The following is a 16,388-nucleotide window of genomic DNA, read 5'->3' as shown; positions in this document are numbered from 1 at the left end:
GAAAAGATTTCGTCCAAATTCGCCGCTGGTTGTGCTGTTTCCATTGTAGATGCTGCGTTTCCCCGCTGAATTTCTATGCTGATCCGTTGACGCAAAAACTGCAGTGCTCGCGGTTCGCCTGATTGGTGCTGGATCATCTTTCCTAGCAGCCGGATGGTTTCTGGTCCGAAATGTTTTCTAGTTCGAGATGGGACAAATTTATAGCAAGACGAGAACGAATGAAATTGAATAATGTTGTTGTATGACAGGGTATCTACAACTTGTAATGAGACGGGGGCATGAATAGTTTGACCAGCGGAGGTTGCGTATTGCCGGTTGGGGTTATGTTTGTTCGGCGACTTCGCAGTACACAAGGGGTAGTTGCGAGCAGAGTGGTGAATAGTGTGATTAGCCGTAGCATCACAATATGCCGGGTTGGTTGGTAAGCTGGCTGTTCATAAGCGGAAATTGGAGTATCGATGAGCCCAGTTTATTCGACTCCCGGCCACATGTGACCGTATTTTTACCCTCCTTCACGAGGTCCAGCGCGTAAAGGGATCATCGATGCAATAAACACACAGAACGATTGAAGACACCTCGGTACAACTACAATGGATTCGCTTTACCACACAATGCTGCACACTGTAATTTAAACATTGTACGAGTAATATGCAGATAGGCAGTAATTAAACCCAGATTCGCCAGACCGGCTAACAAGGCTGGATTGTTATGCAAATGACCTTTATGCTTATATATAAGTGTACAGTTATACATGTCACACAAATTGTATAATTAATTAATTTATAATTTCCGACAATTCCCAGGGCAGCATTAATGCAGCTATCTGTGCTGGTGTTAGACTTAGAAGGTCAATGCAGCATCTGAGAGCAATGTGCGTACCAGTTATAGCATATACCTATTTATTGTGCATGTGGAAATAATGATCATAGTATATATTAATCGTAAGTATAATATACTGTATATGAGTGTATTTATTTTGAACCAGTATGGTGTAATGTAGTTGTGAAACGTTTAATAAGAATGGGAGAAAAATGTTGAGGGTCACTTGTGAGCTGGAGATTAAGGAATGTGGATGTAATAATTGCGTATATACTGTGATGCACTTGTGCGGCGTCTGCGGCCACTGCGAATGGTATTAATTACACATTGGCTGCTGTGCCGTTTCCTGCTTGGTCCACACTTGTCTGTTAGTAGTGCTGCCGAAACACTTGCGCACTCGTTGTGGGGATGGCTCGGAAGCTCAGTGGGATCCACTGGGCCGATCATCCCGCGTGGCGGGTGGGCGCTGATTAACACCACATAACCACACGATTAACATGCCTTATTTCTTACCGTCATAAACTGTTAATTGTATTTTTGTGACTTGGATATTGGTATCTTAAGTATTTTTACTATAAAAGTTCTTGTACAACTTTATAACTCATCAACAAAATTCATATATCTGTAATATACTGCTCCTAAACTAGTGAGATAAGTATAACCAGTATGCCTTTTCATTAGAATGAATCAGTAAATAAGATAACCCTAATATTCTGTGTAGTATACAATTTCGTGTTCGAAAATATTGCATGTTTAAGAAAGTTCTGGAAAGAATGTACTTATAACTTGTGGGACATATTTTGCAGTCATACTGATTAAGAAGTTAGCGATACCCTTGTCAGCCCGGTTGTGCAGTAACGAGTGGTACAACCATCGAAATTAACGTGAAAAATAAGTGTACATACTATACAGAAAAATTTGAGACATGTGAACGTTCTGTGTGTCAGCGGAGTGTCTCTGGCTGCAGTGTTTTTTTTCGGCTTGTAGAAGAGCAGGAACGTGGGAAAAAGGCCGGAGCTGACACCGGCTGATCGTGGCATGGTCGTGAGCGGGCCGCAACCAGCAGCATGCTAAAGGCGGGCGTTCCGCTTGTGTGCCTGCCGTGTGATTTACGGTGTGAACCACCGCATAACACGCTATCCACGGGCAAATATCCGTATGATCATCATCTCGTAATAATACTCATAATGACATTTTGCCGCACATAAGCCATTCACCGGTGTGTAATTATGACGCATACAAGTGAATGAGCAACAATATTCATCGGGACTGTTAACACCTGGACTTCAGTGCTGGTGGCGGTATGTACTGCACTGCATGATATTCTTTCTGAACTTGAACATGCTTCCTTAACCTCTTCTAAAGACACGTCGTGGAGTTCCGTTTCCATACACTTCGGTTTTTATTACTTTTTTGACTTCCGTAATATGATTTCGTTGAGCGCGCAGTAACGGTACCGGTCTTGAGGATTGTACGAAGTACAAATGTGGACATATTAAATTCGGCACAATCGCCGGGACAATCTATAGAATAAGACGTCACGTTCGTCCGACGGCGTATATATCGGCGGTTATAATGCATGTACAGTGTATGTAGTTATATTGCGGATGTGGGTGGAACTATGTACTCACTGTATACGCACTATGCCGGATGACCACTGCGCTGCACATTCACATCGCTGTACGAGGGCAGCGTTACAATATAATGCCGCGCCGACGGGATGTAACGTATCTGTACAGTATCGTATACACACTCCGCAGAGGATATGACTTACCGGCACGCTGCACTACGACCGCATAATTACACTGTATGTGCCAGCGTACGATCCATCCAGGTCATAACACTTTCTATTGCAACGAGTGCAGGCGCTGGTCTGGGATACAATGCAGTCAGCCGGGAAAATCCGGCGCCAGCGGGGATCATACGGGGACGCGTGCAGTGTACGCCGGGGAATTGACTGGAGTGGACCGGCTGTATACGGGAAGTGTGCATAGTTATACGTGCGCCGGCACATTTCTTCATTCCTCCACATTGCGCAGGGCGTACAGATGTATATACGCTGCACTTTAAGCAGATTCTTACATTCCCGTCCCCTCTCATCCTGCACGCCGGCAACGGGCTCACTCGATATTCCTCACAAGTGACGCTGGCTCCCATCATCGACGGGATCCTATCGTAGTTTGGCCAGCTCGCCTTGTTGGCACCTTGCAACCACGCTCCCATCCCTTTCCATTCTTCACTGCTTTTTATCGCCTTTCATCGGCGTCCTGCGCTCTAGTTTGTGTATATTATATACGGTTTACATGTACATCCGCCGTTGACGTTCAAGCGAATCCCCGACATTTCCGCTTGGGCCGCGGATCTCCTTACATTCCCGGCGTGTCGCGGTGCAGTCCGTTCTGAAGAAGTGCAAGTCGAGGTATGTCTAACAACCTAGATAGAAAGTGATGCGCTGGTCTCTTCCCCTCTTGTGACATGCTTCATTTCCGGTGCAAGAGAATTACGTTTTCCATTAAGACGAGAGTTATATAGAAAGCGACTAATGCAGTGCCCGGTGCAAGCGAATTACGCATTCCATTAAGACGTTCCTTTCATTTAAGAATCGGCTAAGGCACTACGTTATATAGGTATATTCGGCACTCACGGTACTAAGCTAGTATGACAAACGGTTTTTCCCCGCGCTTTCGTTTACTAGCAGTATTTTTCTTTATTAATTGTGGTAACTTTGGTGAAGAATTCCGGGAGTTGGTCGCCTGTGTAAGCCTAAGACACAGGAAGCATCTGTGTAGACAGAAGAGCCCATGAAGTGCAGTATAAAGTGGAGCAATGGCCGACCTTCGTTGAAGAGCGCCCGCATACAGTGTATGTAACGACATGTGTAGCGACGTATATATGCGTACTTAGGGACAGTGGCATGCGCGGCAACAGTCGTTGGGCTGATTAGCGGCGCCCGTTGAAACAAGTGTTATTAGCATCCGGAAGGAAGTCCATAAGCGCCTCCCGCGCTCCCCACTCGCTCACAAATACGAACCAAACTGAAACGACTCTCGGCAGGCGCACTAACATAGCCGTCAACCATCTTCCAACACAGCTTTTACTTTTATTTATTTAAGTAACATATTCTTATATATTTATCCTACCGCCTCCATCGTTTTTCCCCAAGGGGAAATAGCGACTTCAATTTACACGAAATTTTTTCTATAAGCTAACAACATTTGCGCGACATGACATGTTTGTTTGGAATGTTGAAGTACTGCAGTTCGTTGAAGTACTTGTAGACGACAAAAACCACACTTCCCGCGAAATTGAACACGGCATCCAGTTTCTTCCGCGATTGGGTTCGTCTTTATCGGCGTCGCGATTGGACCGTGGTGGAAAAAAGTATTTGTTGACAATCTTGGCCAGTCCGTTGACTGTGCTGCAACGGCCGCAGCGGCGTCCCCGGGGATTGCAGCGATCTATCGCTAATTCCAGCTAATTAATGCCGTCGCCCGGTCGCCCGCCCCGGGGGACGCCGAGCATCGACCGACAATCGAATCGCCGCGTAATTGTACGCTTCAATGACACTGTGCAGTGTGCAGTGTATTCCTGCTTATACACAGTTACATCGCTAATCCATCATCCGCTTAGAGAGTCCGCAACAACACACATACCCACACAACCGACCGTTTATTTAATCAAGCTGACTAGCAAAATATTCCATGGCTTTACGTAATGGGTCGGCTCGGCTTACTTCTTCGGCAAATGTTTATTGTCGTAGACCTTATTTATCTGTGTATAAACCGCAGTTTAATTTGCCCTTTGGACAGTTTAGTAAACAATCAATAATTAAAGTTTCTTAAGATTAGAGCTGCAATGAATATTTCCAGCATTATTATTAATTATTATATAAACTGCTGCACGTAACTGCAGAATTTTTGTTTGATCAGCATGAAAGGGGATTTTTTGTTATTGTTAATGTGTTATGTAGTACTTAAATAAATGACGGATTGTATGACAGCGGAATGCGGTGTCGTGGCTGTAAAAGCTGCTGACAAACGGCAGAAATTCTGCCAACATACTCTGCTGTTGCTGACAGTGTGTGTATACGCGCCGGTCATCTGTTCAGGGCCAAGAACACCAACATTAGAAGTAATTTCCATATAGATTAAAGCGGCATAAATTACCTCATCACTGGCGATCGACCGATGAACGGACCCCTTCATTTCCGGCCGTTTCTTTTACGCAATACATATACATGTGTACACTATACTGTGGCAACTTGTGGGGAATTGTCGAGGTATGGGATTGTTTGTTAACGTCAGAGTGGCAACACCAGCAATAATCTTACGAAACCAGATCGATATAATATATAAATGCAGATGGAGTTAGCCGGGATATACTCGTAATATCCAGATGGAAGGGAGATTGTGTCTCTGGATGTGCAGTCGCATCGATCGGCATTGGCCAGTGCACTTCACTCGCGAATAGTGTGTAGTGGCAAGGAATATTATATCCTTCCTGACCCAATAACAAAAACGCAATAAGGCAGCAGAGGAAGAAGGGGGAGAGAGGGACCTCGATCCGTGGCGTGTGGATGGATGTTGACTGTGCTGGTCACGATATATATATTTTATTAAATTGTATTATATTGCATCCGCGCTGCTCCGGTGCCGGGTGACTGGAGAAGACGCCGGGTAAAAAACAGGAAATTACCTCAGTCCTTATATGTATTTTGTATACACTTGTCACTGGCAATTTTTCGAACACTAAAGAAGATTAATGGCTATGATGCCGTTGTGTCGCTTTCAGTATAAAATGCAATAAGGAAAGTAATTTTCGTATCTTCATCTGTCATGCGAGTTGCGTGCAGATGTGTTTGTTATACAGCCTGTAGAACGGCAAAGCGCTCTAAGAATCGTATTTATGTCGTCTGCAATTAGCATTATGTTTCCTGACACGAAAATTTAATACAAATTTTATTTACGGTTTTCCGAAGATATCGATGGCACTTTTAAACTTTTCTTGCAAAAAACGATTAATTTTTGGCGAAACATTGAATGTGGTTATCCAGTTACAAGACTTGCCTTTGTGAATTCCGTAAATTGATTCGAATGGTGAAAAACGTTCACCTTTTCTCTTTTCGCTACGACACTCGCAACAATACATGAGTTGAGAAATAAAAGATAACACTGCAATTTTGCGATTATATTCCGCGGAATGCGGAGAAGGTTATTGGCTCTGTCATCCTGTCTGCTTGCATATGCAGATGACATGACATTGTATGTATGAATTATGCCGATCAGCTGGACAATAATAACTCAAGTGCTTGTCGCTAGTCCACAATACGCAGTCGGGCGGCATGTTTGCACAGTACTTTACACTGGTCTGATTTGCTTTTAATTCTCCATCCATCTCCTCTACCGGCTTCCATGGCTACACAACCGGAAAATGGCACACGCTGCCGTCCAGCGGTGACCCGCGGTGTCCCGGCGGAGTGCCGGTCATCGGTGCTCGTGAATATTTAATATGGCCAATATCGGTTGACATAATCCCGCGGCCATCTTTCGGCCGCGGGATCATCTTCCTCCGTCGCCCTCCCTGGGAATTAATCAGATGTTTCGCCGGCCCCAACGGTTAACGTTGCATTGCGCAAGGCTTAATGGATTGCAGCTGGACAGCAACCCACATTGCTCGGCAGTCGCTGCCGGTTGCACTTGCTCTCGTTTCCTAATCAGACAAATTGCAATGCTGCCCACTTGTGTTGATGAAATCCATCCACTCACTTGGCCATATATCTGCCGGCGAAACCGATGTTTATTAGGATTAGGAGAAATACTCCTTCGTTTATTTGTCTGCAGTTTTCCTTGTTGGAGGCTTCGTTCACGGGCGTTGAGACGGATCCGCTTTCCTCAAATGTCCCACATCGTGAGAAAATATGCGCACTGCAAGCGTCACTGCATATTTCATGCGTGGTCAGTCGTGGGTCACACTGGGCCACCGTATCGATCAGAGCCGGGCGCAAGGGTCACGATGCCGGGTGCAGTTTAATTATGCTGATTACGCCGGCGCTCGATCGATGCGTTAGTGAAGCGCTTCATTCCCTTTTCTTCCGCAGATTTATTTTGATTTTTTGTACAATAAGCCGGTATTATATGTGCATGTTGACCGCGCCGGCGGACACAATGCGACTAGCAATTGACCTTCCGGAGCGGTAAGGACGTCATGTGTTGTGCCAGAGAGCGCTGTTTGCCGCGGTTGCACAATAACGGCGATCAATCGCGGCTTCCCATTTGAATAGAAATCACCGCTAATTGATGTAGCGCGGCTGATGAAGACGAATGCGCAGCACAGAATACGCCGCTGACAGGGCGGCGTTTAGCGGGATGAGTCATCGGCAAGAAGCCCGAACGGAAGTAGGTCTGTGCGTCCCTGGAAGGGGGCATTAAGTGTCACGACGGGAGGGAAGAGAGCACCAGCCATAGAGAGATAAATCGTTTAGCTGGTGCAATCGATGTATGCATCTGTAAATCCTCATTAACTTGCCGTTCATTCCTTCTCTTTTGCAGAAGATTGCTTTTTATCGACGTGGACGCAAAACAGCGCGTACGTTCGTCGAGCTGTGTACGTACGGCATTATTTGATTGGAGCGTTGTGAGAGTGTATAGAAGATGAAGCTGAAACACTGGATGGAGAGCTTGAGTCGGGCCCGCAAAAAGCCCAAGCCGGATGCCCGCGACACATGCGGAGCGCAGATGCAACCACCGCCAATGCAACGAACGCAACCACAACCGGCACAGCAGCGCAGCAGCCGCTTGTCAGTGCGCGACATGATCCACGCCAACTTCCCCATTCCCATGCATGCACAGCGCGGCAGCGAGCGCAAACACGTCCGCGACAACTATCCGGCCGTGTCGGCCTACCTGGAGCAGCGCAATCCCCTGGCCAACATCCACAACCTCCACCATGGCAACTTCCGCCCGCCACCGGAAGTCCCCCGGGAGGCGATCTACGATGTCCCTTTCCGCCGCGGCAGCAACAATCCCGACGAATGCGCCTGTTACCGACATCACCAACCGCCGCCGCCACCCCCGCCGATGGGGCACGATTACGTGAATTATGAGCCAGACAGCGGTTCCGTTAGCTCGACGTCGGGGTCTAGCCGGCGCGTGCACATACGAACGAATCCGTGGCTGGCCACCGCTGCCGCCCCAGTCGGACGGAAGCCGCAGGCGCCACCTAAACCAGCCCGCAAGCGGCCGCCCAGCCCATTGTACCAGCGTCTAATGCCGTCCATGTCGGACATGGAGGACAAGAGCGTCGGGACGGACGGAGATGAGTATCTGCTGGATGACATGAGCAGCTGCTGCAGCTCCACCACCAGCAGCTACTGTGATTGCCCCGAATGCCGCGGCCTGGCCGAGTCCAGCGGGATGAGCTTCAGCTCGGAGACTATCCAGCCGTCGGAGGATACCGACACCGGCAGCATCACCAGCACGCCGACTATCCTTAATGACTATGAACGGGACGAAGAGGAAGACGAAAACTCCTCGGTATACACGGGACGGGACAGCGCTGTGGAGTCCCTGCGGATAGGCGGAGGCCGGCGTGAGCGAGAAGGAGGCCGAGGTGGCAGCCACTACTCGCCGGCGGATTCTCACACGTCCTGGAAGTATTTCGATGATGACGACGAAGTCGACTCAGGGCACGGCCAGACGGCGTCCAGTCTGGCTAGTCCTGGAAGTGCCGAGGATTACGTGCAGTTGCAGATACATACTAATACTGATCTCTACAGGTACGCATACAATAATGTGTTGGCATTGTTGTGACTGTTTGCTAATCTTTCCACAGGTTTTTTTGTAACGAAGATACGTAGACTACCGTACAGATATTATTCCATAGGTCAGCTAATGTACAGAAAATAATATATAAGATTACGCAACCCAATGCGCCTTAATTTGCCTAGATGACGATCGATGCGTGAGACAAACAGTAATTATGGGAAAAAGCGGGTGTATGTAGCGTGTTATTTTGATTAGCGTTCAACAAGGCATCTGCTGCAGATGTGATCCTTAGGAAGTGCTCGTTGATCTTAAGTCCACTGAGCGTGCATTTATTAAGCGCGCTGTGAAATGAACAGGTACAAAAATAGCCTGGCCGCTCCTGCACCCTTTGTCAGTGCGAACGGCCGACTGAAAGCGCCAGCCGGCGGCTACGCACTGGCGCGGAATAAGCGCGTAGCCGATGAGCGGGAGGACGCGTACGGGGAAGAGGAGGAGGCGGATGCGCTGGACCTGGACAGTAACATTGAACTGATTCGCAGTCGGCTGCAGCGCCAAGTCCACCAGCTGCGCCACGAGCAGACCGCCCTGGAGCGCCAGATGCAGCGGTGTCCGCGAGGGGAGGAGCCGGAGCGAGACCTCATCGTGGAGCGAAAGGCCATGTTGGTGGATACGCTGCAGCTGCTGAAGCGGCAACTGGACGAGCAGAATCAACGCCTGCAGACGAGCTACGCCGCACTGCATACACTGCACAAACACCAGGACCGGTGGCGCGCAGAGGCCCCCGTACACGCCGTCTGCACGCCGGTGCGCAACCGCGATGGCCGCGCCCTGAGTGCACTGTATAATGAGAAACTGCGGGAGACGTTTTGTTAGCTAGTTATACAGAGAAAATAATCATTCGATGCAATAAATCACGCTTGCCATAATTATTTCATGTTGTCAATATGCATTTGTATACAGGTAGTACGAATACAATCTAATTGAATCTATGGATATATATAGATATTTGACATTAACACATTCGTTTCATTGAGCATCCATCATGGTTGTTATTCCAAAGTGAACGGTATTATTTGGCTTTTAGTTGGAAAAATGTGTATTATTCTTCCCACTACCTCGGCTGATTACAGTAGTGCGTTGTGTGTCGGTTTTGGTTTAATTTGATTCCGTGATGGGAATGTTTGATTAAAATGTGCAGCTCTAATATTGATGGACGATGCCGGTCCGATGGGGCTGTTAAGGCGTATTACGTGCGAGGATTTGTTGTTTTTAGGCCGGGCGAGACTGAGCCGCGGCGGTTATTTATCTTCGGTGCTGAGCAACGCAGAGTTGGCTTCGAATTGAGAATGGTAATGATTCCTTCGAGGTCCCGATCGATGCACTTGCCGAACGCATATAGAGGATGAAGATGCTTCTGCCGATTACACTGCCGAGGATATGCAGATGGGCATCGATTGATGGCTTTTTCTTGGGCCAAACGATTAATAAGCGAGAGAGAGAGAGACGAGAGGCACCAAGTTGACGCTGCGATTGTTTTGCGTCCGCAATAGATCGGCCGCGTGGAAGACGCGTTAAGGGAACAAAGTTTGCAGATGCCCACAAGTGCTCCCATCCGTTAGCTGCGATGCGATGTTGATTGCGCGATGAGTATCGCAGCTGGGCCGATGTATGCAGTATAGTGAATTGTATATTGCAGTCAAAGATCATCGCGTCAATCGGCACTTTATAGTTTATACAAGACGCAGCCGTGTTGCTTGCTTGGCAATCACCAAAATCAAAAGGTCACACGGTCTTGATCTGCCGTTCGTTATTGCGTGTAAATGAGAAAATAAGTATCTGGCGTGTTTGCATAGCACGACACCGGGTGTAACCTTTCCTGGCATTGGACGTGGCCCAGGAAGCGCTGCGCAATGGTGATCTGGCCATTAGCGTGATGAAGCGGTAATGAGCGCAAATAGCTACTTAGCGGAGTTTCTAAAGGTCGCTTGGCAGCGCAGGCAGGCAGGCAGCGCACGTGACACTGGGGCACGTTATTCCCGCTGTCGTGCAAACCAAAGGCTTCGCTTCTTTGCCGGTTCGTGTTTAGTGAAACACCAGCCTATCTCTTTTGGGGATGATTATTAGTTAGACCGTTAGCTGGAGAGGATCCATCTATTTCCATCCCTGCGACCGGAAATCGCAGCACTGCAGCTGCACTCCAGCCACTCTCCCATCTGCCATGGAATAGCAATGCATTGCGTGCCGTGTTCCCCTTAACGTTCGATCGAGGTTAGACACGGCAACCTAGTCAGAGCAGATTGAGCAGACGCTGACGTACGAATCGCACTTGACATTCTGGCGAATTCCCGTATATTGCATAATACTTAATTCCAACAGCTTACAAGTACTGTAATGCATTTATCTCTAAGCACGTGCATGGATAACGACAAAGTGCCAGAACTGAATTACAAAGATTTCGTAAGCAGACAATGTTGTATTGTTGGTTTCCCGCTCGTTTCTACCTTCATCGAAATAGTTGCTAGGATTCTCAGTTTTCCACTGACCGGAACGAAAAAAGTTAACGCGATGTAAAAGCTGGGATGCATTAGTAACATATTAAGACTTGGAGACGAAACAACGGATCAAACATAACATAAATTTCCTTGTTAGATGCCACTCTATTTTAAAGAATGGTGGTGCTGCTTTTCTTAAGAAAACAAGTTGTACGAAAAACTTATGTACGTGCAATGCTGGTTGCAGTTGCAGTCACGCTAGGTGAATGATATGTAAATGCTATTATGCTGTATGATTACAAACCTGTGCGGGGAATATTATAATAATAAACCGTACTTGTGTGCTGAAGCTGATGATAATTAAGTTGCTCCCAGTGTTATTGTTAAGTTAAGAGGAGAACGCCGGCCGTCTGTGGAAGCATGGCTTCTTCCCAACGACAACTTCAGCGCCAACCACCGACCCGAGGCATTCCGATGCCGGGCACGGTGGAGAGAAATTCCGATCCGCAGAGAAAGTATGGTAAGGTTCCAACTATATGACTACTCATGCAGAGCTTCTGCCAGGACGAGCTGCAATGTACTTGCGAAATGCTGCACCTATAGCTGGATACTACAATGATAAACTGATAATTATAACATAGCATCGTGGCTAATTTGAAATAATATAACAATTATTACGTTTTGAGGCTTACAGAAATGTTTAAGATCTTCTTTGTCTAATATTTCGAGGACAATACGATAAGATTTAAAACCTGTTGCAAACTTGCAACAATACCTATTATAAGTGTGTTGGTAATAAAAAACCGTTTAACCGCGCGGGTCATCGTATCACGGTGCTTGTTTTACTTATCGTTAACAACCATGTGGTAATAACTAGTGGTGGTTTGAAACCACATCATTGCACCGAGCGCGAGCAATAGCCACTGAGAACTGTTATCCATTTCCAGTACCACTTGAAAATGGTACGTACCACTGGAAATGGAATCGATGTGTGGATTCCACATATCCCATAGAAAAGAGGGTTACGCAAAATATAGTCCGGTGTATTGTATAATGCGTACGTTCTTCCTGTAGGAAGTACTCCCATTTATTTTTACGTTTCAAGTTTCAACACAAAATTTAGTGGCAAATACAGACAGTATTTGCCACTAAATTTTGTGTTGAAATGATGTGGTTTCAAACCACCACTAGTTATTACCACATGGTTGCATAAACGCTGGGTGCTGCTATGACGTAAAACTCTGGGCGGGTAACTGGAATGGTATTATACACGAAGGTGGATGATGCGACACCGCATTCCCCCTGTATGTTACCTAATACTCGTGCTTCATAATATAATGCATGCACACTTTTGAGACGTGTATTGTGTAGCTAGTAGTGCAATAGGTAATGCAGTACGTCTACAATACTCGTAGTGATTATGTAGGAAAGACGATCGTCGGGATTACATCAACATTATGGCCGATCCGAGGGTATGGCGGGGAATTACAACGGATTTGTATAAGAAGGGCGCTCTCATCGAGGACACCTCCAGAGCCGAGGCATGTACTATCCTATTGTATGAACGCAAGTTCATTAATTTGCTATTTGGTCCTCTAATCCTTGTAGTTTTCGCACTTATTATGACTAGCAGCCATGCCCAGCTAACTATTCAGTTACATATGTACTGTACTTTCATTCATTAATAAGGGCAGTTACCAACGTACTCTGTAAATACATGATTACTACCTCTCCAAAATTAAGAGCTCTCTTATCTGTAGATGGCCTTGTCGAAGAATCCACAAACGACGTCGTCACTGAGACTGGGAAGAAAGTTCACCGGTCGCACCACTGACCGCAAAGGTCACTTGAACGTCCAGCTAAAAAAATGGGGGAAGGTAAAAGCGGTCGGTGTTGGAGCGGGTGATAACGGGCCGAATGTGCTGCTGGAGCCGCTAGACCGCCCGTTAGATGACGACATCCTTCATGAAGAGGAGCGCCGGCGCATCTGTCCTCTTACGCCTGAACTGACTCAAGCCACATCCAGTGCGGAAGTCAGCACGGATATTCCGCTAGGTGAGCTCTTCCGCTTCGATGTCGAGGTGAAGCCACTGCTGGAAATACTCATCGGACAGGCGCTTGAAGAGGTCGGTCGCTCCGGCACACGGCCCTGGCTCTCTTCCAAACTGGATTCTTGTAAAGTGTGTGAATTTTTTAGAGTTTGTTGGAGGTGTATCAAGAGGAAAATGTTTTATTCGCGAAAGAAGAGGATTACGATCGGCAAGAACAACGCAACTGGCGACGTGTCGAACGCCAACGGCTACAAGGGCAGGCCCAGCGAGCGGACGTTGAAAAGGTCACTGAATGTCACGTTCTTCATTTAAACAGTCGAATGCACGTTTTTTTGCTGGATAGAAAACGCGGTTGTTAGAGACGGCAATAATCAGTGAAGAAGAAGCGGAGCAGGTCGAGCAGGAAAGCTTGCGGGCCTTTGCCCGGATGTTCCTGGAGGCGCTCGTGCCCAATGTCTTTGTGCGCCTGCGACAGAGAGGGTTTTTCACGCATCCCATGCGCAAAGGTGAGATCAACCGCAGTAATCTTTTGGTTTCCCATGGCCAAATAAGAGCTTCTGTCTGGTATGCAGAAATGGACAGCGACTTTCTACCTTGGTTGACGGAGAGTATCAGCCGGAGGCTGGATGAGTATTACGCTGTTAATTTAGTTGTGGAAGGTAAGTAAACGGCCTTCGCAGTACGATTAACAGGCGCTGACGATAAAATTGCAATGCGCGAATAGGGCTGATGCGAGCAGTGTTGATTGAAAATCGGCTGGAATACAGACGCAACATGACGTCAGCCGCGAAGACTATTCGTGGACGGGACCTTACTTCACGGAAAAAATAGCAGGCCTAACCCGAAGTCTTCGTTAACCGTACTTGTTTTTCCTTTCAATTCACGATAATCAACATTGCATTCTTAAAGTTTTTACTTTGAATAACCAACTTTACTGTATATTTCTTAATGCTTTAGTTTGTGCACATTATGAGCATCATATGAATCTGCTTCGTTATAAGAAAATTCCATTTCTGATGTGCAGTTGCGCATGTATCTGTACAACTGTGTTTTGCATCCTGCAGTTCGCATGTCGGACTCACGGCCTGCTGCTTCTTACGAGTATAATCAGAGGCCGGCACAAAGTTGCCGACGGTAGATTTTAGGTCTTCATAAATAGTCCGGCAAAGGCGGTTGCTAAGATGTCATAACACCATTTATAATATTAAAGGTGATTTACGTTATAACTGTCTTTAGAGGAATACGTGCACAATATGACGGTACATTCGTCCAGCTATGCCGACACCTGACCCTGGCGCGCATCCACTGCAGTGGTCTGGCATGCAATACTGATTAACGGCAAGACAAATTTATTGTCATTTATTCTTACTAAAAGCGCTCATTGCAGTTCAGCACCGTTTTTCCTGATGCAAGAGAGCAGAGAGCAAAAGATCACAGAAACCTCATACCGATTAACTTCTTTTCTAGATACCCTTAGAGTGCGTTCAGAGTACAATATGTTTGGCGCTTGATTACTTCCGGCGTGTTGTAGTTGATGAGCACCGACTGCTCATCACGCCCAAGAGCCAAGTGCTCTCGATGCCGTCATAGCGGTCACACTGGCAATGGATGGCCTGGAAAGCATCATACGACGTCCCGTAACATACACGCTCCTGGTAACCAGTAACGACAGACGGACGTTCTGGCGTGAAACACTATCTGAAACTCTGGAGTTTCCACATTTGTAGCTCTGGCATCTCAAGAGCCGTTTGGTGTGAATCGCCGCCATCGACCGAATTTCTGCGAAAGGGTGCGCAGCAGCGTGTGACCTGTCTACCAGTTTGTGCGCAAATTTCTTGGTAAATAGGTCTTCCCCATGGCGATTGCATGATTGGATAATTTGGATTGTGTGCATTATGTTTGCTGCGCATTAGTTTTTGGTGGACTGCGCTTTGCAGTCGGCGCGCATTTCTGGCGCATAAGCGGCGAGGACAGCAGTTGCTACATAGTTAATTTACTATGTGTTTGACATACCTGTACCAGGAAGCTGGGAACACAGACGATGGTGGTCTTGTGCTGGGCCAGTACAAAGAAAAAAAATTAACAACTGATGACCTGAGCCAACATGACGCTCACCTATTCCCCATATTCCCCTCTGTTGTGGGCATTCGATTGTCAGTTGCTAAACTTGCTACTGGACTGCGCAAATATCGATCGTACAGGCATACGTAAAAAGAATTATCTCATCGCTGCGCCGCTGTTGCCAGATGAGCGCATCTCTAGTCTTTCGTTTGTTTGATCGGACTTTCTCCGCGACCACACCATCATCGAGCTGTTGTGCCCGCTGCACACCATGTGACACACTGACACTTTATACATACATGTACGCACACGCAGTGGTTGCTTTTGCAGGTTTCAGAATTCTTGTTGGTGCACAGATACTACTGTACTTGCACAGAATAATATTATCAAGAAAATATCAAGGAAATAGATCTATATTATGATCGGCCGCCCCGTGGAACTTGGCTTGAAAAAACCGCTAAGTAAATTAAAAAACCGATTTCACCATTAAACTCAGCATGTCCCAAAAGGGTCCCACATGCATTTTGTTTTCAAAAGATCTGCCCTGGACCATCGCTCGGATGCCGGTACCGGTACAGGCATCAGTTCAAGGTGACCTTGAAAGACCTTTTACATAAAACACTGTTGCGTGGAGCAGCTAATATTCAAATGCAGAGTATAAAGTGAAATATAAAAACTGTACTTCCAATTAAACTTCGAAAAATTTTTCAACTTTGTCCCGTTGCAACAAAATGCTCTAAAGCGAAGAAATTTTCTTCTGGTTTTCGGAACCGGAAAGCGCTTTTGCACTGGAACGTTTTAGCTTTTCCACGTACTCATACATTGTTCTCTGTGCATTACAAAACACTTAAATCTGCAATAACCATAAAATTTAAAATTAAGTTAAGTACCAAAAAAGTAATCTCGGTGTAAAACGAATCTTAATACTCATACTATACTCACGCGTGTTCATGCAAATTTGGGATATTTGAGACTATTCCTATTTACCTGCATAGTTCCTTTACATATTACGTAGAGGCAAAATCGCACTTCGTCCACTCGGTGGTAGTGAGAAAACAGGCAGTGTCTAACCATAGTTTGCAACGAAAGTTTACTGACCGTGAGTTTTCCTATACAACGAAAAACTCACGGACCAGACCGGCATATGAGAAAGGAATCCAACGGAACCCTTGCCCAGTACCCACTGTTCGATCTTAACAAAG

The 16,388-nt window shown here is 46.6% G+C and overlaps 2 protein-coding genes across 8 annotated transcripts; both read left to right on the top strand.

The window, feature by feature from the left end:
- The first annotated feature begins 2,240 nt into the window (after window positions 1–2,240).
- On the top strand, window positions 2,241–9,777 carry LOC129593360 (uncharacterized). Of its 3 annotated transcripts, XM_055489627.1 has the most exons (4): window positions 4,944–5,098; window positions 5,181–5,495; window positions 7,368–8,593; window positions 8,939–9,777. In XM_055489627.1, the coding sequence occupies exons 3-4, from the start codon at window positions 7,470–7,472 to the stop codon at window positions 9,453–9,455; spliced, it is 1,641 nt and encodes a 546-aa protein (XP_055345602.1). In that variant the 5' UTR covers window positions 4,944–5,098; window positions 5,181–5,495; window positions 7,368–7,469; the 3' UTR covers window positions 9,456–9,777. The 3 variants fall into 3 exon arrangements, with proteins under 3 accessions (XP_055345601.1, XP_055345602.1, XP_055345603.1); XM_055489626.1 differs by lacking the exons at window positions 4,944–5,098; window positions 5,181–5,495 and adding an exon at window positions 2,241–3,238; XM_055489628.1 differs by lacking the exons at window positions 4,944–5,098; window positions 5,181–5,495 and adding an exon at window positions 5,902–7,214.
- Window positions 9,778–11,196: 1,419 nt separating this feature from the next.
- LOC129593361 (radial spoke head protein 3 homolog B-like) lies at window positions 11,197–15,197 on the top strand. Of its 5 annotated transcripts, XR_008691086.1 has the most exons (8): window positions 11,197–11,589; window positions 12,501–12,615; window positions 12,835–13,200; window positions 13,272–13,409; window positions 13,469–13,631; window positions 13,698–13,784; window positions 13,850–14,780; window positions 14,853–15,197. XR_008691086.1 is itself a non-coding variant. In XM_055489630.1 (7 exons), exons 1-7 carry the CDS (start codon window positions 11,495–11,497, stop codon window positions 13,954–13,956), a joined length of 1,071 nt encoding a protein of 356 aa, XP_055345605.1. In that variant the 5' UTR covers window positions 11,197–11,494; the 3' UTR covers window positions 13,957–15,197. The 5 variants fall into 5 exon arrangements, 4 of the variants coding, with proteins under 4 accessions (XP_055345605.1, XP_055345606.1, XP_055345608.1 ...); XM_055489630.1 differs by having other exon boundaries at window positions 13,850–15,197; XM_055489631.1 differs by having other exon boundaries at window positions 11,197–11,594; window positions 13,850–15,197.
- The last annotated feature ends 1,191 nt before the right edge of the window (window positions 15,198–16,388 follow it).

This window comes from Paramacrobiotus metropolitanus, unplaced genomic scaffold, assembly GCF_019649055.1.
Source record: "Paramacrobiotus metropolitanus isolate TYO unplaced genomic scaffold, Prichtersi_v1.0 Parri_scaffold0000061, whole genome shotgun sequence".
NCBI classification, from domain to species: domain Eukaryota; kingdom Metazoa; phylum Tardigrada; class Eutardigrada; order Parachela; family Macrobiotidae; genus Paramacrobiotus; species Paramacrobiotus metropolitanus.
This window is presented reverse-complemented; position numbering and strand designations above follow the sequence as displayed.

Excerpts from the sequence above, each read along its gene's own strand:
- LOC129593360 (XM_055489626.1), top strand. The coding sequence starts at position 7,470 with ATGAAGCTGAAACACTGGATGGAGAGCTTGAGTCGGGCCCGCAAAAAG. Across the intron at positions 8,594-8,938 it reads ACTAATACTGATCTCTACAG|GTACAAAAATAGCCTGGCCG; the intron begins GTACGCATACAA and ends TGAAATGAACAG.
- LOC129593361 (XM_055489630.1), top strand. The coding sequence starts at position 11,495 with ATGGCTTCTTCCCAACGACAACTTCAGCGCCAACCACCGACCCGAGGC. Across the intron at positions 12,616-12,834 it reads AGGACACCTCCAGAGCCGAG|ATGGCCTTGTCGAAGAATCC; the intron begins GCATGTACTATC and ends TCTTATCTGTAG. Across the intron at positions 13,632-13,697 it reads CACGCATCCCATGCGCAAAG|AAATGGACAGCGACTTTCTA; the intron begins GTGAGATCAACC and ends TCTGGTATGCAG.